The 26,756-nt window shown below is 33.6% G+C and overlaps 1 protein-coding gene across 4 annotated transcripts in view; it reads right to left on the bottom strand.

Annotated features, from left to right (window-relative positions):
- LOC116463292 (synaptonemal complex protein 2) overlaps positions 1–26,756 on the bottom strand; it is a 100,517-nt gene that overhangs the window by 57,390 nt on the left and 16,371 nt on the right. For all 4 annotated transcript variants that reach the window (XR_009212019.1, XR_009212018.1, XR_009212020.1 and 1 more), the window contains 17 exons: positions 25,495–25,580; positions 24,471–24,556; positions 24,178–24,212; positions 23,135–23,277; positions 23,001–23,053; positions 21,397–21,442; positions 20,785–20,880; positions 16,404–16,464; positions 10,694–10,842; positions 9,775–9,849; positions 9,169–9,315; positions 5,454–5,553; positions 4,473–4,633; positions 2,557–2,626; positions 2,175–2,232; positions 1,624–1,757; positions 1,058–1,485 (listed from right to left, as the gene is read on the bottom strand). Coding sequence is in view for 1 of the 4 variants with exons in the window: in XM_032146330.2 (XP_032002221.1) it covers positions 1,058–1,485; positions 1,624–1,757; positions 2,175–2,232; positions 2,557–2,626; positions 4,473–4,633; positions 5,454–5,553; positions 9,169–9,315; positions 9,775–9,849; positions 10,694–10,842; positions 16,404–16,464; positions 20,785–20,880; positions 21,397–21,442; positions 23,001–23,053; positions 23,135–23,277; positions 24,178–24,212; positions 24,471–24,556; positions 25,495–25,580 (1,928 nt within the window). In the remaining 3 variants the exon portion in view is untranslated. The remainder of the gene's footprint in view (positions 1–1,057; positions 1,486–1,623; positions 1,758–2,174; positions 2,233–2,556; positions 2,627–4,472; positions 4,634–5,453; positions 5,554–9,168; positions 9,316–9,774; positions 9,850–10,693; positions 10,843–16,403; positions 16,465–20,784; positions 20,881–21,396; positions 21,443–23,000; positions 23,054–23,134; positions 23,278–24,177; positions 24,213–24,470; positions 24,557–25,494; positions 25,581–26,756) is intronic.

Genomic DNA, 26,756 nt, shown 5'->3' with positions numbered 1-26,756 from the left:
AAGAGAAAATAACATATTAGGACCCAAGAAAAAAAGCGACCCAAAAGAATATGATTAAAGAAGAAAACAGCCAAATTAGGCATAAAAAGTGAGCTGCAGGTGTAAAAAATATTTTAAAGGAGGGTGGTCAAGACAAATTAAATAATACCTAATTATATACAATTGCAAATTATCTTTTAAATATAATTTGCACATTGAGAGGTTACACTGTGTGAACATTTTACATTGACTAGAAATTTGACTACCCAGGTATCAGCATTACTACAAAAGATAAATGAAAATAAAAGCCTATAAAACCTGGATTATTTTAGAAATATCAAAAAGCAGATTGCATTACTTGCAGTGGAAATGTATTCTAATTAAAAAATTTTTCTTAATCTGCATTTTGATAGTTAAGAAAAAATTATTTACCCATAACTGTTACAAAAAAGTAAAATTTTCTTCCCTGGAAGTATGGTGGCAAAGTAGCTAAAAATGTCTTAGAGATGTTCTCCAGAGATGATTAATCTGAAAAAGAAAGTGGGAGCTCTAATAATGAGTAACAGTTACAATAGAAGACAGTCTCTTCCAACCCATTTACATACTTTCTTGCAAAACCTTGTCAAGGTTAAATGCATTCATCCAAAAAATATTTGAGATGCTACTGTGTATAAGGCTGTGCTAGGACATGCAGGAAAACAAATGTTGAATAAAACATAGTCTATGGTTACAGTCAAAGAGAGAGAAAAAATAACCATTTATTAAAAATAAAGGTAAGAATTATAAGAAATGTACAAACAGTTCTATATCCAAGTCAAAAGGAAAGAGTGGGAGGAACCCAAAAAGAAGAGATAGGAACTGCACGGTTCATTAATTCTATACATATTTACATTTCTGATATGTGCCTAGTATTGTTCTATCAGAGCTACAAGGGAGAGGTGAGGAATTCTGAGAGTCTGGGCACTGAATTAAACAAGGTATTACACATGTTAAATGTGTAGCAATTAAGTTTCTTTCTTTATGTTATCAAGTAGGCATCTTATGGATATGCAGAAATCAAAACACACTGAAAGCTCACCATTTTTTTTTGTTTCAAATCCCAGGAATTAAGCCCAGAAGTCAATTCTTTCTCTGCTTTTCTATGACTTTGCATATTTTTGCTAGCAGATGGATTTTTATCGCAAGTAGCCGTATTCACATCTTTTGACAATATGTATTTCTTCCTATATATCAGCGATTCTTCAATTGTCTTATTTAGGAGAACCGATTTAAAAGTAGTTTCAGATTCAACAGGCCAATCACTCTGCTTAGCATTTTCAGTATTTTTCTGCCCTGAATATTTAGGATGATTTTGTTGTCGATTGTGTTTCTTGCAAACTTCTGCTTTATCTGTTTTGATATGGTCGGTTCGTTCTTTCTTATATTTCACTTTTCCTGTTCCTTCAGAATTATGATCAGATATTGAAGAGGATGATTTTTGTTTAGTAAGTTTATTTATAACAATATCTATTGGGGAAAATGAGAAATTCTTTTTAAATTAATAAGTTGACAATATGTAAAATTTGTTAAATTTGTTTTAATACTTATTAGACATTTGAGGAAATTAACGCTGAACTATTACATATAGATAAAACTAAGTTTCACCTTGATTAAATGTGTCTCCTGACGAAGTACTTGCTCTTTGGTTATTACATAGTTCAATGTTTGTTACAGGTGTCCAACATGCCCATTTGCTGTGCATTTTATTTCGACAGATGTTGTCTAAAACACCAGGTAATCTAGAAAATAAATTAATTTGCTTAATGTTACAAAACATTAGCCTATGACTTTAAGATCTTGATTTTTAATGTAGTCAACGGTTACTGAAAGCAGTTACTTATGTGAAAATAATGTGGAAATATATCTTATCTTACATGTTCTACTGTATATTTAAACTAAGTTAAATTTCTACACATTCATTGTTTATACATTTTAAAAATCTCATTCATTTTAAGTCTCTCCACTTGAAAAGAGTTATATTGGACCATGTGGGGAAAAAAACCATATACATAATTCCCCATTGTGCTGTCATAACACTTGAGAGATGATTAATACTACATTCTAATCATATAAAGTCCTTTTCCTCCAAATCTGTTATATTCAGTAAAAACAGCATTAGTATAGACTAAATGATTTGATGGTTTTCTCATTCTTACATAGTATGATCACTTTTTTCCACTGCCTGTGAATCTGGCACAACATCCTGGAGTTCACCTAAATAAAACAAATATTATAATATTTTCATTTTTTTTCATGCAGTTGGCAGGGGGATAGGGAGGTTAGTATAGAAATCTATAAAGGTTCACATATTGGGATGTATGGATTGATCGATTTTGCATCCTCTCTCTTAAACCCAAACTTCTAGCGAACAAAGGTTGTATATTTCCTTGTAACCTCAAAAATTCCTTGCACAAAGTCAAACAAATTCTTTGTAAATCTTTTTCAAATCAATGAAAGCCAGTGGGGTTAAAGGGAAATACAGGGAGAAGTATATACATTTTCTAAAACAATGACTAAATTAAACCACAAGGTACTTACTAAGATTTTGGTTTGGGAATTCAACGTTCTTGTTTTCTGTGTTTTCTACACACTTAGCAGTTTTGATATGCTATAAACACAGGAAAGATGTTAACGTAAACTTAAGATGTTACATGAAAACAACTTAAACGTAAGAGTATTAAGGTTTGAGTCTTTTAAAATAAACCTGCCTTGATACGAAAAGTTGGATACTACTTTTATATATTTCATAAACGTTATGCCCATTTTTGAATATTCCCTATACTGAAACACAAGAAGAAAACTGTCACTGCAGACGAGGCAGAATATTGCATAAATTTTCTGATCACATCCACAGCTAGCATAATAATTCAATTTTCATCTGTAACTGACAATTTCTAGACTCTCATGAGAAATCTCTCCTGCTGCTGTTGATTACATAGCCTGCTTTATCGATTTTGATATGGTCCATTCTTTCTTTCTTATATTTCACTTTTCCTGTTTCTTCAGAATTATCATCAGATATTGAAGAGGATGATTTTTGTTTAGTAAGTTTTTTATTTATAACAATATCTATTGCATTGCCCAGGTAACTTCTTTCCTACAGCAAGCTTCCCTATTTCCATAGCCAGAGATACACACTTAATCCAGATCCAATACAAATCTGCCACTATTATCAGAAAAATATTCCCTTTAGTCTAAGGTATTTTGCCTCATCCTGGCTGCCTTTCCTTCTTACTCTAGCCAGTGATTCTCCACACTAGGAGGGGAACATTATGGAAATACGCAGGTGTGGTTTGGCTTGTCACAATGACAGAGGGGTTCTCCTGACAATAGGTAAGCACAATCCTAGCTAGGATGCTTATCATCCTACAACATTTAGGACCATGTCGCACAACTGAAAAATAATCCCCCTATTAAGAAACACTTAGACAACTTGAACCATTAACTTTGTCTATTTTCTTTTAATATCTTCAACTCTCATACTCTATCTTTCTGCCACATATCCATTTAAATTAAAAAAATAGAATCCATCATCTGTTCTCATCTTACTATTAACACCAAGGCTACTAAGCTTTGAGAAAATTGTACATATTTATGAACATATTTATGCTATAAAATTCATAGTCATATTTAAACTGGGTCCTCAACATTGTCTAACACTTATTCTTAGGCCTCTCCATTACCTTGCACACAGTTTTACATGTCCCTGAACCCTGTACTTCAACAGATCTCCAGGAGAAACTCACCATCTTCACACTTCAGAAAAAAACAAAAGCTATTAGATGTTCCTCCTTTACAAGCTTATCTGCATTGCTGATCACCTCCTGTTTCTCCAAGAAACTATTCTCTCTTATCCATTCCTGCTCTGTCTTTTCAACTACCTGGAACAAATGCCCTTCTCCTCGATATCCATTTGACTCTTTATTGACCTTTCAAAAGTCAATTCACTCTCCGTATTTTCTTAAAAAGCATCTCCTGATCTTCACCCTCACCTCTAGCTATGGGGTTAGGCACTTGACCCTCTACTTGGTTCCTACTGCAGTCTATATGTGTACATCTGAGAATGCTTATATAACGTAGTATCTAATTTTCATGCTAGATTCTGAGGAACTTAAGGACACAGTCCACTTGTGTCTCACATTCCTATACCAGAGCCTTCCCCATAGCAGTCACTAATTTGTATAATAAACTAAATAATTATGGCAGGTTTGTTTATGCTTCCAAATGTGTAAATCAAGTTATAGTGAATTAATATTCATAAGTCTTATTGTAAGCACAGTAAATGCGTCATATGCCAGAAGGACCCTACTTTCAAGGGCAATAAATGATATTTAGGGGAAAAAAGGTAATACTTAAAATGAGACACTTGCAGCTTGCAAAAGGAGTTAGCTCAATACACATTTCCACAATTACTTGAAAAAAATATTTTAAAAATACTTTCAAGGTAAAGTTACTTTGTCTGTATTATCTCTTCTATGTCTTCCTTCTGATGGTCTAGATTTCAGTGATGCAGCATTATCCACTCTATTTTCTGATGTTTGAGAAACACTAGGTTTCTCTGCAGAACTCGTCATTTGCAGTGGTGGTTTAATTCTTCTTCTTCGTGGTGGTATTGCTAAAAAGGAGGGCAAGGATTGCAGATTTTTCTTTTTTTACCTATTGCTATTATTGAGGTACTTTTCCGATGAGGAAGGTAAGAAACAAACATTCTTAGATGGTTCCCAGGTTTCTGGCTTAGATAAATAAGTGAATATAGATGCCATCTACCAAGATAAAAAGTGAAGGAAAAATGTGCAGGAAGGGTGGAAAGATTAATTTAATTTTGGACCTATTAAGTTTGAGGAGCCTGTCAGATACTAGGCAATTGGCCAGTAGGCAACTAGATTTTTAGAACAGGTCAATGTTAAGTTGTCATATAGACTAAGACTTTAACTAGTACACAGTATCAGTTTTTTTTAAAACTTTTATTTAGCTCTTAGTATCAGTCACTGTTTAAAGTTTCACTAGATTACTTATTAAATGAGTGATTTTTATTTAATACTCTAAACAACTTGATAAGACAGATACTTAAGTGCCACTTATAGAAAAAAAACTTGTTCTAAATTTAGCTAGAGGATATCTGTACAAAGTACACAGCTGGAAGTGGGGAGCTAAGTCCACCCGGCCTGGTTCAGTGTTTTAACCAGTAAGATATGTTGTGTCCTGCTTAAATGATAATAAATTATTAATGTCGAATATTAGTATTTTGAACACTGTTCTGTTCATATGTTAGCATTATACTTTTCTTCCCATTAGAAGACATTTGTGGTTCATATTTTATCAATTTTTATATACCAAACTTATCCTTTATGTAAATTATGTTCAGAATTGCCTTAAATTAAAAAATGCCTGCTTTAAAATAATTGTTAGAAATCTTTTAAAACTATAAAACTTACATGTGTTGCTGAAAAGTACTGGACTTCTCATAGTGTATCTGTCTGCACCAGAAACAATCATTGATGCTTCAGACATTTTTCTTTTGCTAGGAGTAATTTTCTGAAACCATGATGAAAAACAACCACTGTAAACACAGTCTTTTTGGAATTAAATATCCTACAATTTTACTTATAACATTTTGCCTTGATACATGCCAAAGATATATGTTTTTTAAATAAACAACACAATATCCATAAATTTCCATGTTATAGGCTGATATGAAAGGTTCATCTTCATGTTTGGTATTAAATAAGTAGCCAAAACAAGTAAGGAACATTGTTTTAAAGAATATTTATAGAATATCTATACCTATGAAGTACAGTACCTTTATATGCTAGCTGAAAATATTTTATCAATATTGAGTTTATCTAGTTAACCATAGCTTGCAATTTCCTATTCTATATCATGAGGATAATGTTTGGATTACATATTTATATAAATTATTTTGAGTGCTTTCATGTTAAGCTTTCTCCAAAATATTCACACATTTTTGAAAATTGTACTAATAATCTGTGAAGACTAAACTGGAGTGAAGTAGCTGCAGGAATTCATAGCCTCAGTGGCACATAATATAGTGGTTCCAATAAAGATTTGTTTTCCCCCATATCATCTCACACTGATTTATAAGAGGGACAGAAGTAGATAAGCAGAGGCAGGGACTACAAGAGACAGGAGTTTCAGAGGATGCCATATTAAGAAGTAGATGGTGACATACTGCATAGAAGCATAAAAGAGCTGGTTTTAAGACACCTGTCCCTAGAACAGGGGAAAAAATGATACAGTTGTGAGTGGGTATGTATATGAAATGTGAGGGAAGGATGGAAAGGATAAAAGAAAATTCTAAGATTAACTAGAAAACAAGCTTCTGAGCCAACAGATTTTTCTTAGAGAAATTAAGTTTTTAGTGGCATAGTGAATGGGACCTGAACAGTTATTTATTCATATAAATGCTTCAAACAGTTCATCCTTATTGAAAACAGAGCACAGGTATTTAACAGTAGTATGGTGTTTTTCAAACTTTGGTGTGCTTAAGACCTTTCCAACAGTTTAAGATTCAACAGATTTAAGGTGGGGCTAAGAATCAGCATTGTTAATAAGCACCCAACACGATTCTGATATAAAGACACCAAAAATAGCTTTCATGTGCTAATTATCTAGGGGAAATAAATGACACTTTTAATTGAGAACAAAAGACTAAAAAACAAAATAGTAACATAAACATGCCAAAATATATGGAAGTGCCTGTGAGAGTTATAGTTACCTAAAGGTGAGAGATTAGTAAAAACTGAAATAATTAGGCAAAGCTCCACAAAGAAATCAAAAAATGGGCCAGGCGCAGGGGCTCATGCCTGTAATCCCAGCACTTTGGGAGGCCGAGAAGGGCAGATCAGCTGAGGTCAGGGTTCGAGACCAGCCTGGCTAACAAGGAAACCCTGTCTCTACTAAAACAACAACAACAACAAAACAAAACAAAAATTAGCCAGGTGTGGTGGCAGGTGCCTATAATCCCAGCTCCTTGGGAATCTGAGGCAGGAGAATCACTTGAAACCAAGAAGCAGAGGTTCTAGAATGCGGAGGTTGCAGTGAGCTGAGATTGCACCACTGCACTCCAGCCTGTGTGACAGAACGAGACTCCATCTCAGAAACTAAATAAAAAGAAAGAAAGTGGAAGAACAGTGTGGTGATTCCTCAAGGATCTAGAATCAGAAATACCATTTGACCCAGCAAATCCCATTACTGGGTATATACCAAAGGATTATAAATCATTCTACCATAAAGACACATGCACAGGTATGTTTATTGCAGCATTATTCACAATAGCAAAGACTTAGAACCAACCCAAATGCCCGTCAATGATAGACTGGATAAAGAAAATGTGGCACATATACACCATGGAATACTATGCAGCCATAAAAAAGGATGAGTTCATGTCCTTTGCTGGCACATGGATGAAGATGGAAACCATCATTCTCAGCAAACTAACACAAGAACAGAAAACCAAACACCCCATGTTCTCACTCATAAGTGGGAGTTAAGAACACATGAACACAGGGAGATGAACATCACACACTGGGACCTGTTGCGAGGTGGGGGCCTAGGGGAGGGATAACATTAGGAGAAATACCTAACGTAGATGATAGGTTGATGGGTGCAGCAAACCACCATGGCACGTGTACACCTATGTAACAAACCTGCATGTTCTGCACATGTATCCCAGAACTTAAAGTATAATAAAAGACTTCCTACAAAAAAAAGACATGTAAAATGTTTTAAAAGGAAAGCAAAAAAAAAGAGAAAGTGAAAATGAACAAGACTTGCAAATGTAAGTAGGCTTTAGATGGGTAAAGGTAAAAAAAGAAACAAATAATGTTAATGAAGATCTACAGGCATGAATGAACATGGCATGCAAAGAGACAGTAAAGCAAACTACCTTACAAAAGGGGAGAATACATACTACAGTTTTAATAGAAAGGGTAAAATTAAATTATAGAAAGTCTCAGAACTGAGCCAAAATTTATTCAGTCAGTGGGATGAACACAGAAATCACAAAGCTTTTGGAGTAGAAGAATGCTATCAAGATACTGATATTTAAGGAAAATCGCTGATTATATGGGGTATCCCATAGGATAAAACAGTGGTGACGAAGTCCTACGAGGAGGCTACTGTATTAACCTAAGTGTGCTGAGATGAGTAATGGTAGACGAAATAAGAAAGAATGGATGTGAGACATAGATACTATGAAAGAATAATCACAAGCACCTTGGTTCCAGATATAAGGGGAGAAGAGGCTGGAAAAAAAGCATATTGCCAAAAAATTTAACAGTAGTATTACTGAAATACAGACAGATGCAGATTTTAGGCAAAAGACAAAATGTTTGAGCTTAGACTTCAGGAAAGGTCTTGAAGAGACATACAAACGGAAATACAGAAAAACAAGTAGAGATGCAGCTATAGAATTTTGAAGAAAAGTCTGCTACATTTTAAGAGCTCACATTATGAACATGAAGGAAGCTCTCTAAGAAAGAAGGCAACAAGATGTTCCAAAAGCTGGATATCAAGGTTTTGGGTTTAGAGCAAACCTACCAAGAGGTATGGAGAGAAAGTTTTTCTGATGCAGTAATAGAAGCAGAAAGGGTACTGTGGTATACAATGGAAGCTGAAGGAGTGGACCTTAAGAAACAGAGGGCTATCGACAATGTCAAGTGTCACAGCAAGGTATGGTGGTAGGAGTTCCATTTATGAGAAATTGTTCTCTTGGATGTGACCTAGAGGAGGTCCTTCAATGGAAGAGGAAGAAAAGGAGTAAAAGAAAGAACCTCATACTTTTTTTTCCTCATGCAAATAAACAGAACATTATACATTTCTATTCTACATTATAGCCAAATGCAATGATAGAACAAAAAGGATACATTCAAGAAGCAGGTTATCTTACCTACCTCTAATTTGTAATTTACAACTGTAAAGTATATCTTGTTCTAACCCCTATACATGTACACAATTTGCTAAGACACACACTATCTTGTTTGCATTTGTCAAAGGTAGGAGAAAAACTCTGAAATGTGATTGATCAAGGCCAATAATATATAAATTCTAGATGCTTCTTTCTCTACTCATATATAGCAATGATTTGATCAATGGTAGTTTTATAAGCCAGTATTTTGACACCATCTTTACCTCAAGCTGGCTATTATTTCTATTCTCTTTGTTACTGTTTTTGATATATTTTGAAGGTTTAGCAAATTCCTTTGGGGACTTTGATTTTTCCTTTAAACTAACCAGCTCTTCTCCGACTGGTGAGATTTGACTTTCTGGCACTAGAATCTGTTGGAGAATATGAAAAAAAAAAGTATTTAAAACTGCAAACCACTGAAAGTAATCAACAATCACTGGATGTCTTAACAAAGCTCCTACTCATCTCATATTTTCAAATATCAATTATTTCCCTTTTCTATCCATGTGCTGTTATAATTTTTACAAAGTGATCCAATAAAAAGTATCCATGTTTTCAAACTCTAATAGACATAAAAGAAGCTTGGCATTAATGGAAGGACATTTATTGCTTTTTTAAAGTTTTAAAGTTACTAAACTGATATTTATTAATAACCCTACTCTTTACACTAAAATTATCATTAATAACATGTTTAAACATCATATACATTTTATTGGGGTATGTTTATATTGAGACCATTTGTTTTCTATATATTCAACCTCCAACACCACCTTTATTACTGTTCTATTAGTTATGGTTAAACTTCGCCCAGTGATAAGTCTGAGACATACCTGTGATCCAGTTGCATCAAAAAGTATATGCAGCGACGTTTTGGCAACTGAAATACCTTGTTTTCTGATAGATTCCTAAAATTAAATCAATTCACAGTAATGACATTTTCTTCATTTTCTTTCCATTTTTTCATGTCATTTTATTTCCATTTAATGTAATTATTTCCTGTTTTCTTCCAAAATTGCCAAATATCCCAGATAATTACTTTGCATATATGAATACCTTCTCAGAACACTTCAATTACTCCCCATTAACCAGTCACCTTAGCTTGTCATTTGTGAGGAACAAGGGTTCCTCACAAATACATCTAATATTATGCAACATAAATCTTTTGCACTATTCAAATTTGTCAATTGAATATCTCCCCCAAAACATCACATGAATTGTCACCTTAGATTCTCAGTTAATCAGTATTTGGCAGATAATGTCTTCCACATGCCTGGAAAGTATTTTATCTAAATCCTTTCCTTCAACTTCAAAGGCCATTTCAAGTCCCATATCTATAATAATGCTTATCTCCAAACCTGACTCTTTATAAGCATTCACTTTCTTCAATGATCTACAACTCTTGTTCCCTATGCCATTATTTACTTCTTCTGATGTATCATGTGTGTAATTCTCAAGACGTTTAAAATCTTGAAAAAAGTGCTTTCTCTCATTTTACTTTTTAAACACCTAGCAGAAATTCATTAAATGTTTTGAGCCGCTGCTGCTAATTTTGTCATCTGAGATACTTTGTAATTGATAGTATCAATAGATATGACTAACAAGCTAATGACTCTTCAACAGTACAAATTTAAAGAACTAAAATCTACATTTTAAGAATTCTAGAAAGGAAAAAATGCAATAAAACTGATAACCCCAAACTGTTTCCAGAATTATGAAAATAGTAAATATTTATTAAGTTTAAAGACTTACCCTTTGTTTATTTGCACCAAAAATTTTTTGAGTCACATTAGTGATTTCTAGTGATGCATCAAAATACAAAAGCAATTCTTTCCCTTCTCTTTTGCTAATTTTTACTATATTTTTCAGAATTATTGTCAGTAGCTTCTTTGATTCTCTCACTGTATACAAACAAATAACACTGATTAGTTTATGTTTCTATGATACTACTCTGCAAGTATACTATAAATAAGACATGGATGTAGCATATTAACTGAATCAAAATTCAAATTCTCAATATTGAACAGTGTTTAATCAATTCTGGCACTACTTACCTATGTAAATCAATCAAGTCAATTTAGCTTTCCTAGTCTCATTGTTCTTATCTATAAAATACAGGATATGGCTATAACTAATAAGATAGAATCCTAAATACATTCTGGACCCTAACAAATTCTTAATAAAATATTCCTTGAACACATCTGAGAATACGGTTTTCTTAATTTAAAAAAAGCAAACAAAAACAATAACTTTAATTCCATATAATTACCATATTTCTAGACATACACATATAAACATTTCTATTAAATCCACAGTTGTTATAACATGCTGACAATAAACAACATCTGACAAAAATTAAGTGTCAGGAAATTGGGAGGTGAAAAGGATCCAGCACTTGGCCTCAATGAACTTACCAATCCAGTAAACAGAGAATACAGCAAGTACCAGTTTATAAGAAATAGTCACACTCTCCCTCCCTACAAAAGTTACCAAAAAAGTACCTGGCACCTAATAAATGCACCTGTATTATAGACCAGAGGCCACCATGCTCCTGTCCTACTTGTGGCAGGAATTCTATTGCTGGATGAAAAGTCTCCAACCCTGCCCGCAATGTACTTTTGGGCAGAAGAAAAACACTCTGAGGGAGCAGGATCACACAAAGTAGGGAAATTTATCTCTACATCTGAAAAAGCTCTGCAGGCCACGCCATGATGTGGCCTAAGGGACAAATGTCCTACAGGCTATGAAATGTCCTGATTCTTATGAGGCCTGCCCAAGCAGAAAATGTTTTATTTGCTTTTGCAAATACATGCTCATGAAACTTTCACAGTAATGCCCTTTGAAGGTACTAAGAATTAGCAATTGCTTGAAAGTGGTAACCACAGTTTCAAACTCAAAGAGCGCTAGTGGTTTTTAAAACTTAAACAGTGACAAGTTTTCAGGTTTCAGAGATGAAAATTTAGGTGGCTTTAAAGATGATAATGTTTCATGTTTTGATGAAAATTAAAACATTTGTAATTCTTAGGTCTATTTCTGCTGATTGTTTTATTCCTCTGATATGCATTTGACTTTTTTCTATAGCTTACTGTAAATTATATTAAATGTAATATTTGCTTTAACTCCTTGCTTGCACATGGTATTAGAACTACTTCAAATTTATTACTTTGCTGAATGCTTTGTGCCTATTTGTACAAAAATTTGTCTACCTATGCTATGGCTACTTACATAGAAATTTATGAATATTTATTATATTTTAATGATTGCTTTGTTGAAATTCCTGATATTTGCTCTGTCTGGACTATATAATGGCTTGGTTTCCTTTTTAATTACTTAGTGTTACTGAGATACAAAAGAAAACTTTGTTTTGTTGCTTGCTATAAAATCCAAGTATTTATGGATATCAATATATCAAGATTTTATAACATAAGAATGAATAGAAAGAGAAGGAAAGAGTAAAAACTATTCTCTCAAAATTGGCTATGAATGGGGAGAAAAAGACAGCTTCAGGAAGACATAGGATAAAAGTAGGCTTTTTGTTTTATGATGTTGACATCTGAGCCCATTGATATACTGAGAGAAAAGAGGTACTGAGAGAGAGGAGGAAGACACAAGAAATATGAATTGATGGAGCAAAGACTTGGAGAATGTGTGTGGAGAACTGGGAGAAATTACCCTTCAACAAGAGTAGATAAATATCTTCTGTTTACAGGAGAGATAAAGGAGGATACAGATGCAAAGATGTTTGGAGATGGAGGGTCTGAAGGGCCAAAATATATAAGTATTCTTACCTGAAAAATTCATGTTCTTCTGAATTACCACATCATAGTGAAAGCAAAAAAGGCAAGGTTCTTAAGGATAACTTAAAAATTTAAATAGCAGCTGTTAGAGAACTGGAGAGGGATGGCAACTATGGACATGGAAGACTGCCAAGAAGCAGTGAGAGTCCAAAGTTGGAAGCTGGAGACTTCCACTTCTAGGGAAAATGTAGGATATTGTGGCAGGCTAATATCCTGTTTTAAAAAATCAGAAGGATTAAAATATCATATGTTTAAAGGTGTCAGAGAGCTGTACATGTAACAAGATCTCTGGCCTTTTTTTCTCTAAGGAAATTTGCTAATTCTGTTTGTAGGCTTAAGAAGAGAACCTCTGCTGGAGAAAAGAAGACAAGCAAGTATTTAGTGAGCAGTAATGCCTGGAGTAACAAAGAGGACACTTAAAAGCTTTAAAGGCATAACTAATTTTCCCTTCATTCTGGGGCAGCACAAGGAGCTGGACCAAACCTGATAAAAGGCAGAGGTAACTCTCTAACAGTCTCACGGGCTTGGAATCAATGTACTGCCTGATACAGGTGTCATCCTCAGGCATATACTCAGTGTCCTGCTCAAAATATGTGCCAGATTTTGGACTGAGTAGAGTGAACGGCTGGAGAGCTGAGCTGGAAACCTCTAAGAGGCAGAACTGTATCTTCCACAGTCTCTCAGGTTCAGAAGACGCAAATCTAATAGGCTCATCATCAACAGACTGGGATGGCCACACCTGAGTAATAGAGGCAAACAAGACAAAGAGTAAATTTAAAACTAGAACTAAACACAGACCAACATCCATGATTGGATCAGTCCTTCAGCCCCTCTGCCTAAGAAGAAAAAGGAAACTCTTCTGGTGGAAGAATTATCTGAAGCATCTATCGTTCCTGTATATGCATTATCTATCATAAAATTACTTGACATCCATAGAGACAACAACATATGACTGATCAAGAGAGGAAACAACAGATCTTTTTAGAAGAAGACTATGTTAGTCTGTATTAGTCTGCTATAATGGAACACCTGAGGGTGGGAAACTTATAAAAAAAGATTTATTTGGCTCATAGTTCTGCAGGCTGTACAGGAAGCATGGTGCCAGTATTTGCCTCTGACGAGGGACTCAGGAAGCTTTTAATCATTGCAGAAGGCAAAAGGGGAGTAGGCAAATCACATGGCAAGACAGGGAGCAAGAGAGAGATGGGAAAGTACCATACTCTAATTAAATAACTAGCTTGCCTGAATTAACAAGAGAAATTGTCACCATGAAATAATTATAGAAGAAAAAATAATCCCCTTCACCCTCAACACCAACATCATAAACTAGGCAAATATATCTGCTCTTATAATTTCTACTAACATTGTACTGAAAATTATACAGCCAGTGCAACAAGGCAAGATAGTAGGAGGGACTGACCATAAGAAGTGTTAGAAAGGATGTAGAACAAATGGAAGTCTTATAAACTGATAGTGAAAATGTAAAACGGTAAAATCACTTTGGACAACACTTTAGAAGTTTCTTCAAAAGCTAATCATATGCCTATGGGGTCTGAACTAACCACTGAACTCCTCAGTATTTACCTAAGAGAAATAAAAACATATTTTCAGAAGTAATTAATTATACATGAATATTTACAGCAGCATTTCATAATAGCTAAAAACTGGGAACATTACAAATGCTCATTAACAGGTGACTATAGAAACCAATTGAAGTATATCTATACAATGGACTAACACCCAGCAATAAAAAGAATAAACTACTGATACATGCAACATGCTTGAATCTTTTTTAAAAAAAAGTGTTCTAAAAGAAAGAAGCTGGACAAAAACTGCTACATACTGTATGATTCCATTTATATAAGCTCTAGAAAATGTAAATGTATCAAAGATAAAGAAAACATCAGTAATTGCCTGGGGGTAGAGTAGAAGGATGGATAGATTAAAAGTACAAAGAAATTTTGGGGGTGATATGTTTATTAACTTAATTGCCATGATGGTTTCATGTGCATAGACAAATATGAAGAGTTATCAACGTCCTTAATCTGATGAAGGTTATCTACAAAAGACTTTTGGCTAACATCATACTTAATGGTAAAATACTGAATGTTCTGTCCTAAGCAAAGATTGGGAAGTAGGCAAAGATGTCCACTTTTATCACTTCTATTCAATTTTGCACTGGAGGTTCTATACATTGCAATAAAGCAACAAAAGGAAAGGAGGGAGGGAGTGCATAAGGATCAGAAAGGAAGCAGTAAAACTACCTCTTTTGCAGATCCCATGACTGGTAAAATTAAAGATCAATTCTATTTATAAACATATAGACTGAATACTTGGGAACAAATTCATCAAAAGACTTATACAATGAAAACTATGAAACGCCATTGAGAGAAATCAAAGACCTAAACAAATAGAGATACACCATGTTTATAAACTAGTTACTACTGTTAACATGTTATTTCTCCCCATATTGATCTAAAACCTGAGTCATAATTCCAGCAAGCAATTGATAAACCAATTCTAAAATTTATATAGAAGCTCAAAACATCTATAATTTCCAAAACAATATTTTAAAAAACCACAATGTTGGAAGACTTATACTAACCACAAATCTACCATAATCAAAACAGTGTGCTACTGACATAAAGAAAAGCAGACCTATGATAAATAGAACAGATTGGAGGACCAAGAAATAGACACTATTACAGAGTCATGATTTTCAACAAAGAAACCAAAGAAATCCAGTGGAAAAGAAAAGCCTTTACAGCAAATAATCCTGTAATAACTGCATATCTATGTGAAAAAACGAACCTCCAATGTCTACATCATACCTTAATCAAATATTAATTTGAGATTATAATACTCCTAAACATAAAAGCTAAAATTATAAATTTTTTGTGGAAAAATAATAGAACATCTTAGTGATTTAAGAGTCGACAAAAATTTCTTGGGTCACAGAAAGCAATAACCATAAAAATAGATCAAGTAGATTTCAAAATTTAAAACTGCTCACCAGATATCATTAAGAAAACGAATAAGCAAGATACAATTTTGGAGAAAACAGAACATATATATGTCAAAGGATTGGAATCTAGGATACCTAAGAACTAGATAGTCCAATAAAAAATGAACAAAATATTTAAAATATATACTTTACAAAGGAAAATATATGAATGGCCAGAAAGCACATGAAAAAGTGCTCAGTATCACTAGTCATTAGAAAAATGCAAACAAAAAACATAATGAGATATTATTAAATGTCTATTGAAATGACTAAAATATGTCTTAATATCTAAATTTGTAATCATACTAGTCTGATTTTGTCCACTAGTGTTATGCAGTTCCAGTTATAGGATTGGAGAAACCGGATATTCAGATTTAATCAAGCAAATGGGATGGAAGGTCAGGAGCCTTGAACATAGAGACAAGAATGACAAACTGGATCACTGGTTTTAGACTAGACAGGGAAGGAAGTAAGTACAGGGGTACAGCTGGGAGATTAGTAGGGAAACATGGGATCAAGGTATTTGATGAATTTCTGAATGTGAACATCTGAAAATACTGATTTTGCTTTCATTAGTCTGTTTTCTTAACCCAGAAAGATGTAACATTTGTTCCATATGGTAAGAATTAAGAAAATTATTAGAAAAAAACAAGTTTAATACCTTCAATGCTGTATATTTGTACTTTTTCCTCTGGCACAGTAACTGCTTCCCATTGATGGTCCTTAAATTTAAAAGCAGGTTTTGGCCATAAATAATTTATTTCTGATTTACAGTTTCTTTAAACATCAAATTTTAAGTTACATGAACTATCAATTTTTTTTGCTAGTCACTAAGTAACTAGTTTATATAACACCTTTCTTGCTCCACCAATTAACTACATATTACACATGTTACATTTAATGTATTTGTTCATTCTTAAAACGAAATGATTTTGACAATTTCCTATCCTTAACCAAAAATAATAATGACTGTTAATATTATATTTATTAGAGGATACCCTTTTTAAAAATGTTACCAAGTCTTTTTATGTTTTCTTTGAAATATTTTATGAAGTCATACTCATTCCTCAATTCCACTCCTACTACCTATTCCGGGTCCTGTAAGCACAATACTCATTAACTGATTGTCCTTGGATTTAAACATGAATGCGCATGAATAATAACCTAAAATGTTTGCCCCAAGTATTTTCATTGAAAATTTGTATAACTGAATGATACTGAATTCACAAAGTCATAGTAAAAATTAAATACCATTCCTGGCCAGGCATGGTGGCTCACGCCTGTAATCCCAGGACTTTGGGAGGCCAAGGCAGGCAGATCACAAGGTCAGGAGATCGAGACCATCCTGGCTAACATGGTGAAACCCCGTCTCTACTAAAAATACAAAAAAAAAAAAAAAAATTAGCCGGGCATGGTGACAGGCGCCTGTAGTTCCAGCTACTGGGAGGCTGAGGCAGGAGAATGGCGTGAACCCAGGAGGCGGAGCTTGCAGTGAGCCAAGATGGCACCACTGCACTCCAGCCTAGGCAACAGAGGGAGACTCCGTCTCAAACAAAACAAAACAAAACAAAACTAAATACTTTTGTTATTTAAGGACAACTCATTCCCAAGAAATTCCTTTAAATCCTTATTATTTTCACTAATTCCCTTCTCTTCTATACCTTAATTGAAACCAGTCATACCCTGATGACATCACTACCTTTATCCCTTACCTCAAAACCTCAGGATCAGGAGGAAAGGGATGGTATTCTAATTTTTCACCAAGGCTTTGAGCAGCCTCATATTTCTCTGTGTGTAAAAAACTTGCTCCTTTGAGGAATATCTCAGCTGGCATACTCTATTCCCAATAATTGTTATCATCTACCAACTTAAAACTGATTCTTCTTTATATATCAAGGCACTTAGTTCACTTTTAAAAAAACATACATAATGGCAATTTTCAAACAGATTTTAAATCAGAAATCATAGTATTATAAACCCAAAATATGCCCTTACCCAGATTCAACAGTTATCAATATGTTGTAGCAATTTTGTTCCATTTTCACCTCCCACTCTCCCTCCATTATACTCCTTCCTCCTCTTGACCTCAATTTTTTCCTTCAACCTCTCCCTATCTGCCCTTCACCATCAATTTATGAAAGCTCTTATCCTTAATATACCCAACAAAAACCCCTACATTGAATCCACATGTCACGCTCTTTCCTTAACTTGATGTCTTTACTTCCTTAACAAATATTTTAACTTTCTAGGAATGCCTAAACTCTTTATCATGTAAGTGAAACTGCTCTTTCATGGGTTACCAGTTTTTATTTAACCTCACCTCTCAGGAATATTTCACTGTGTTGATCGTTTCCTCTCATAAAACTTCCTTTCCTCTGTCATCTATTACACTGTACCCTTTTAATTTGTTCCCTTTTGGCTGATTCTTCAAGTATCCTTCTGGCTAAAATCTCTTCTACTTACCCTGTAGAAATTTGTTTTTCATAGTTCTTTCATATAGGCACTCATTAAAACCCATGGTTCTGTCATTTATATACAGATAGCTTCTATATCTCTACTTATGGCTCAATTTCCATCCAGCTACCCAAATTTTAGTAATCCTTCTTTTTTAAAAATTACAAACAAATCACCAAGTTTGCTCAGTTCTGTCTCAAGTCTTTCTGGATTCTATCAATTTCCATCCATGCCCATTGTTATATCTCAAAACCATCCCACAATTATTTCTCATCTGGATTATTGCAAAAGCCTCCTAACTGCCTCTAGTCTTTTTCCTTTTTATCCATTCTTCCCAGTCTATTTTTGTCCATTTCCCCTACCAGGGGGTATCTTTTACACAAATGAGTTCTCCAATGCCTAGTACATATGTGACACATAGTTCTCAATAGATATTCATTGAACTGATGTTACCTCCTACTTAAAATCTTCCTTTGGCTCCACACTTCCTATATTTTTCCAATCCCCTATGCCCTCTGTACATCTTTCAATTCTTTCAATGTTCCGTTTACTCATTCTTGCAACAAGCATGAGCCATAGAATAGCTATAATCTTATACTCTATGCAGGAAAGCAGACAACAAACAACAAATAAACAAAATGATTTTAAATAATAACTACTATAAAGGAAATAAGACAATGTGGAATAATGTGGCTGTGAGGCTACTTTATATTGAGTAACCTGAGAATACTCTATGAGAAGGCAACATTTGTGCTTAAATCTAAACGGAAAGAACTAAGATGCAAGGACCTGGAGGAAGTGGTCTATGCAGAAGAACTAAGAAGTAGAAAGACCTAAGATGGGCATAATCTGTGTTAGAGAAATAGAAAAATAAATGTGACTGGAACGTAGTCATCATAGAAAATATATGAAATATCAGAGAAACAGCCAGAGACCAGGCCACAAAAAGCCTTGTATGCCATGTCAGAGAGACAGAAGAAGGATTCAAGGAGCCACTGTGGAGAATGGCTTTTACGGAGAGCAAGAGAGAATAAAGGGATAACATACTACAGCTACGGAAATTCAGAAGAGAGAAGATTCTAAATATAGTTTTGGAAAGAAGAGTCCCCCAGCATCTTGATCAGTGTCTGGAACACACTAGGCATTAAATACTTATAAATGCATTTTATACTTTCCCTATCACGTATACTGCTATAGTGTAATTGCTTATTTTTCTTTTTTTTTTTTTTTTTTTTTTTTTGAGACAGAGTCTCGCACTGTTGCCCAGGCTGGAGTGCAGCGGCCCGATCTCGGCTCACTGCAAGCTTCGCCTCCCGGGTTCACACCATTCTCCTGCCTCAGCCTCCCGAGTAGCTGGGACTACAGGTGCCTGCCACCACGCCTGGCTTATTTTCGTATTTTTAGTAGAGGCGGAGTTTCACCATGTTTAATTGCTTATTTTCTTATCTCAATAATCCATTAGACCAAGCTGAATGAAGGAACACTGCCCTATTTATTTCCTTTATAGTAGTTACTGCTATTTAATAACAATACTTTTCTCCCAGAACGAAATTCTATTAGGCTGGTGCAAAAGTAATTGCAGTTTCTGCCATTGAAAGTAATGGCAAGAACCGCAATTACTTTTGCACCTGCCTAAGTAGCTCCTCGAAAAAAAATCAGCTTAAAACACTCCTACAAATCCTGCAGGAGAAATACACTAATGGAAACTGTCAGTGCCCCTGAGAAGCAGTGCTAGTCATTGGAACTCAATTTTAAGCATTCTAAGAAGGTACTTTAAAATAAAAAGCAACAAAGGCATGTGGAAATCCTAAAAGGCATTTGGTTAATGTTCATCTATAAAATGTTTACCTGGAACAAATAGCAGGATTCTATAAGAAACAGACGAGAAAGACTAAAGCCTTATTATAATATCACCAGCCACAACCAGATTAGTAAATGCTGATCAACTCTTACTCCGATTTTGGCAAACGGACTACATAATTTGAGCTAAATGTATGCAAATGTATTAAATATGAGGTGGTAGCTATTAGAAATAATGGCTCAAGGATTTTCCTCAGGTAAAAAATATGCAGGTCAGCAGAAAATATGCCACCTATTTGGAAGATCTGAGCACAGCTATGATAAAGCATAGGAAGAAAAAAAATTAAAATTAACTCCCAATCAAGTCCTATTTCCAAAGAGAAGATTGTATGAATGATTAAGTTAGGACCACTTGTCACTGTCTGTTAATAATATTTTCAATAGAATGCCACTGTATTTGAGTAACTGTTCCCCTTTCTAAAGTCAATTCACTTTGTTTATGTGAAATAAAATTTTAACTGTCATAAATTAACATTTATTTTTGAAAAGCTTATGTTAAAAAATTAGTATTAAAACAGCATTATTTTTTCTCACACAATAAAACATCAGAAGTAATTTTCATTTATAATTAGCTTGGTAGGTTGCTATGCTAATCAAACTACTAGAGCTAATGTTAAAATCTATGTAAAGACTGGCTAGAACATATAAAGAAATCCACATTCTTAAAGTAAGTAAAAATCTTATATATACATATACACAAAGAATAATACCAAGCAAATGAAACTTACATCATTATCTCCAGCAATGTAGAATGAGAGAGTCTGACTCCCAAGATTAAAATCAATCCAAAATTCCTCAAGTTTTTCATCTGATGGTATTTGCAGCTAATAAAATAAACATACGAAACTGGAATATACAATGATTTTAGAAATAATAGACAATTATGATGTTATATTCATGGCTAAAGAAAGCAAAGCTAGAAGGAGAGAGAAGAGAAAGAACAGACAAGTATAATATTTAGATAAATTTAAAAACAATCAAATGAAATGCTTTAATATTTTATAAAAAATCAACTAGCTCCAAGAAATCATGAATATTCCAAGTGCTAATAAAGGTTGAAAGTACTAGTTTGAATAGATTCATACATGATAAATCAATAACAGTCTTAAGGAAACAGGAGAAAAATTGGACTACAGCCTTTTTCAGTTATTCTTGGCAATGAATATGCTGTTCCATAAAATTTCTCCTGGTTTCACTGTCAGATACAGAACACCAGACCAGCTATATTCATGATCTAATTACAATTATTTTTAGTGTTCTTATTCATTTTTAACTCATCATTCACTTGACTATCAAAATTCATGCAATAACTAAAATAATGTGTTAAATTAAAATTTTACCTCATATTTATCAAGAAATGCTGATAAACAAGGAAATGTAAAGACCCTGAAATAAAAAGTAGTTTAAGAAAAAAATAAATAAGCTTTCACAGCATAATCTTGTCCAGTAATAGAAATCATGCCTAGAATCAAAAGGAAATCAGGCAGTGGTCACAATAATTGAAATAAAATCATATTTCCCTCTTTAATACTTTTCAAAATACATGTTTAGTGGACATTTATGTAGAGAAAATCATATTACTTTGAGGATACTACTCAATCTACCATTTTGACTAAAATGATTGCACCAAATGTTTTTGTGTGTGATACGGTTTGGTTCTGAGTCCCCACCCAAATCTCGTCTTGAATGGTACTGTCATAATTCCCACGTGTTGTGTGAGGGACCTGGTAGGAGATAACTGAATCATGAGGGCAGTTTCTCCCACACTGTTCTTGTGGTAGTAAGTCTCACGAGATCTGATGGTTTTATCAGGGCTTTCCACTTTGGCATCTTCCTCATTCTCTCTTTGCCTGCTGCTATCCATGTAAGATGGGACTTGCTCCTCCTTGCCTTCCGCCAGGATTGTGAGGCTTCCCCAGCCACGTGGAACTTTAAGTCCAATTAAATCTCTTTCTTTTGTAAATGTCTCAGTCTCCAGTATGTCTTTATCAGCAGTATGAAAACAGACTAATACAGTGTGCTACCAAATATGAGCAGTTTCCTAATTTAGCTTATTAATATATGTTTCCATAGAACTTAAGAATACAAGTGAATAATTACATTAAAAATGGTTAAATTCACAGAATGCTTTCTTAGATACTATTTTACATATTTAGCATATTATCTCATTTAATCTACATCACAAACATATGAGATAGTTATTAACATTATATAACAGCTAAGGAAACTGAGGCATGTAAGGTTAAATAATTTGCCCAATATTAGAACAGGAAGAGAGGAACTTATGATTCAAATCCAGGTAATATGACTCCTTGCACAACCCTTACAATACCGTTAATTTCTTTAGTAAGTAAAATAAATGTGAACTCATTCATCCAATAATTATGTTGAACATCTATGAGGTGCCAGGCATTGCAAATTCTGTTTTTCTGTCATTATAAAAAAATGATTAAAATTTACATTACATATCCTTTCATGCCCCTCAGAAAGATCCTACTTACCATATGTTAATTATAAAGGAGGATGATTTGTTTGCTATATATTTACATTCCAGTATGTGGATGAAGGAGATGATTCAAGTAATAAATATGTCTAGATTTTTATTATCCCTCAAACATTAAACAATAATGGATATGCAACTCAGAAATATAGTAAGCCAATTTTGAACATCTAAAGTTATTAATATGAATTAAACAGAAATGAACTTTTCCCTCTAAAAAGTACAAAATAAAACAAGGCCAGTGCAGAATTATTTCAGATTACTGGTGTAGTAATTTGCTAAAATCATGTTATTGTTTTAAATTATCTATGCACATTCTACACTCCAACATAGTGTAGAGAACAAGAACAAATAGGGTTAAATTTATAAAGATGCAACACTGGGTGCTCACTCTTGAGCTCTATTTCTTTGACAGTAAATGGTTGTATCTTGCATTAAGTTTACCTTCTTTTGTCTCCAAGCATGCCATTTACAAGGTTGAGAAATATCCTGCAATCCTAATTTTAAAGAGAAATACTTTTAAAAATCATAATAATTTTAAAAAATTCACGAATTTCTGTTATTGTTATACAACTTACTGTTTCAAATTCAGAGTCCTTAATTCTTTTAAATGCCTTAGCAATAAAATCCATTGAAAACCACTGATGTGCCAGTTCTTGTCTTTGTTTTTCTGTGGTCATTCTACATAAAGCTTCTACAATGCCTACCTGTAAGTCATAATCTATTAAAAAAATAGTTAATGTTTGATTTATGATTATGAAAATTAAGTTTATAAAAGACCATATATTTTACAAGGTATTAGAATAAGCAAGAGAAATAAGAATATATTAATGTAATTGATTAACCTATTAATATTGTCTTCATATAGATTAGAAATATCTCATCATTTGAGGAATTAACACAGCCCAAATAACAAGTGTGCCAACAGAAGAAATAAGTGAAATTTTTAAAAATTTTAAGAGACTTCTAAATATTCAGACACTGCTATTTATTATTAGAGATATAAAATGCAAAGTAACCCACACAGTTGTCTATAAGTTACAAAATCTGTTTTCCTCTTGTGTAACATGTTTATAGTTATCCCAGAGTACTTTAAACCATGATTTATTCTACATGTAAATCACCATATTAAAATTCATTCACAAAAAGCTTAGAAAATAAATTTTAAGTTATTTTAATAAACACATTGTTTAAAAACAAATCCATCAATACCAAGAATATTAGACACCCTAATTTCATAAAAAATCTGAGGAATTTCTTAGCACAAGTAGTTCAGGTCTACTGAAAAATTAAGCCATTATATTAAGCTATTAATTTAAGCTTTATTAATTAAGCTATTATATTAAGCTATTAAATTAAGCTATTAATTTAAGCTATTATATTAAGCTATATAATTCATAAGTCTACCATTAGGCACAAATTATATGTATCTAACGCCTACTGTCAAATTATTTTTGTCCCAAAGACAAATTTCATTTATATTTATTAAAAATTGCTTAATCATACCTAAAGTTTATAATTCCCTCAGTCTCACATTGCTATGCTAATATTTTAATTGAAAAGATCCTATCTGCTATTCATAAATATGGAATAATTTTAGATTTTGAAAAGATATACTTACCTCCAGCATCTAAAATCCTTTCTCCCATACTACTCCTGTGAATTAAAATAACAGATTACAAAATGGACCAGTATCAATTAAATAGGAAGTCCACATGTTTAGGAGGAAAAGAAACTTCACAAAAATTTACAACTGGCTAATATCACTGACTTTTGCAGAAATTATATACATACACTAATTAAAAAGCTGCAACAGTTTATCAGTTTCATTATTAATGCAAACTCATGGTTGTCTGTCTTATAAAACATTCTTATTGATTTTAAGAATAAAAACAATATAGTACAGATTATTACATGAGAATTAACATTTCTTGGTTAGAGAGTATTTTCCGGGCATCTTGAGGCATTTTGTCAAGCATAGCATTCATTTTTTTCATTATCTAGAAAAGAAAAAAAATGCATTAACTTTATATTCAGTGAAACACTATTTAGAGAAATATTCTAGGCACATAAATTTAGAAGCTTAATTTTTTCTTAATCACTGAGTTTTATTATGGGAATGGAGTAGGATGGAGGAAAGAATACATAAAGTACAAAATAGGCCAGGCATGGTGGCTCACTGTAATACCAGCACTTTGGGAGGCCGAGGCGGGCGGATCACTTGATGTCAGGAGTTCGAGATCAGCCTGGCCAACATAGTGAAACCCTGTCTCTACCAAAAATACAAAAATTAGCTGTGCATGGTAACGCGCGCCTGTAATCCCAGCTACTCAGGAAGGAGGCAGGAGAAGTGCTTGAACCTGGGAGGCAGAGGTTGCAGTGAGCTGAGATTGCGCCACTGCACTCCAGCCTGGGCAGATAGAGCAAGACTCTCTCAAAAAAATAAAAACAATAAAGTATAAAATAATGAATATAAAAACAACATAAACTACAGAATATCAAAAATAGAATATAACATGACTCCGGTACTTAAAGCACTTGTACTTTTTGCAATAAAACTTATATTTATTTTAACTCCATTATAAGATCTGAGGAAGCCAAAAAATGTTACTTTATTAATTTTGTTCTTATGATTATAGCACATGTACACACATACATATACTAATACAGATTATTTTTAGCATTTAAATACTTAAGCACCCTGAAAATCTGGTTGGTATAATTTATTTCCATTTGAGCTATATGCATACATAAACCCATATGGTTATAAATTTTCAGTAAGTATTTAGGAAATATGTCAGGCAATAGATTAAGATGATAGAAATATACTCCAAGCTAAGTAATTTAGTCCTACATGAAATACATTTTCATTTTAATTGCTATTGATTTTCTTCACGTTTTCATTTTTAGTTTTTAAAACACAAATAAATGGCTTTACCTCTTGCTGAATACAAATATTCACTCTTGAGTCAATAACCAGGGAACAAATGCGAGGTACGAAACTTTCCACTACTTGCTTTTTACCTGAATAAAAGTGTTAAATTATTGATAAATGTCCATTTCAAATCTTCTTAACTGTCAGTCTTTTCTTATAAGAGTTAGTGGAAAGGGGCCAGGCATGGTAACTCAGGCCTATAATCCTAGCACTTTGGAAGGCCCAGATAGGTAGACTGCTTGAGCCCAGGAGTTTGAGACCAGCCTGGGCAACATGGCAAAATCCTGTCTGTACAAAAATTAGCTGGGCACCTGTAATCCCAGCTACATGGGAGGCTGAGGTGGGAGAATCACCTGAGCCCAGGAGGTCAAAGCTGCAGTGAGCCGTGATCGTGCCACTGTACTCCAGCCTGGGTGACAGAGACCCTGTCTCAAAAAATAAAAATAAATAAATACAGAGTTAGTGGAAAGGATATACCTACTGCAGTTCAGAAGAAGGCCCACCAGGGCTTGGGGATGAGAAAGAATGAAATTAAGTCCTAATTCTATTTGGCCTTGCAAAAAACACCACTCAACAAATCTGACTGATTTTAATACTGTCAAGGGACAACTCTAGATCTAGTTTCTAACTGCAGGCACATAAGGAGGTATTTATTTATTTTTTTGATTAAATATAGTTCAAAATCGAAAACTTCAATTCTAAGGCTTTTACCAAAACTGACCTCATTAATTTTTAGTTATACATCAAAAATTTTTATACCCATAAAGACCAACACATCTTAACCCCAATGAAGTTCTAAATGATGTGAGCCACTTTTAGGTTAACGCATTTTTGAAAGATGAGGCTTTATCAATACTAAGTGTATTCAGAGGAATGTGTACATGCTGTTTCATGATGCAAATTTTAAAAATAAGTTTAAACAATGGAAATACTGTAAAAACAAATGTACAATTTTCCAAAGTGACTGCATAAAAAGAAAAAAGTACTCAGATGAAAAGATACAATTATTTACTTTAAAAATCAGGTGGATCACTTCACAATTGCTGGTGCTTTAGGATCGTTTTTTCCCTAAAAACTTAAAAATTTAGACTACATTGTTTTGTAGCAAAAACAATCAATGAAGAGGTAGGACTAATTATTAAATCAATGGCAATCTGTTTAAAACTTTTGGGCTCTGAAGACAGCAAGTACCTTTATTTATAAATAATTCACCAGCCTCACTGACCAATCCTAGGTAAGTCTTCTTCAATCAACACATAGCTAAA

This window comes from Hylobates moloch, unplaced genomic scaffold (assembly GCF_009828535.3).
Source record: "Hylobates moloch isolate HMO894 unplaced genomic scaffold, HMol_V3 SCAFFOLD_32, whole genome shotgun sequence".
NCBI lineage: Eukaryota > Metazoa > Chordata > Mammalia > Primates > Hylobatidae > Hylobates > Hylobates moloch.
Note: the sequence above shows the minus strand (reverse complement) of the source record. Positions and strands in the feature narration are given on the sequence as shown.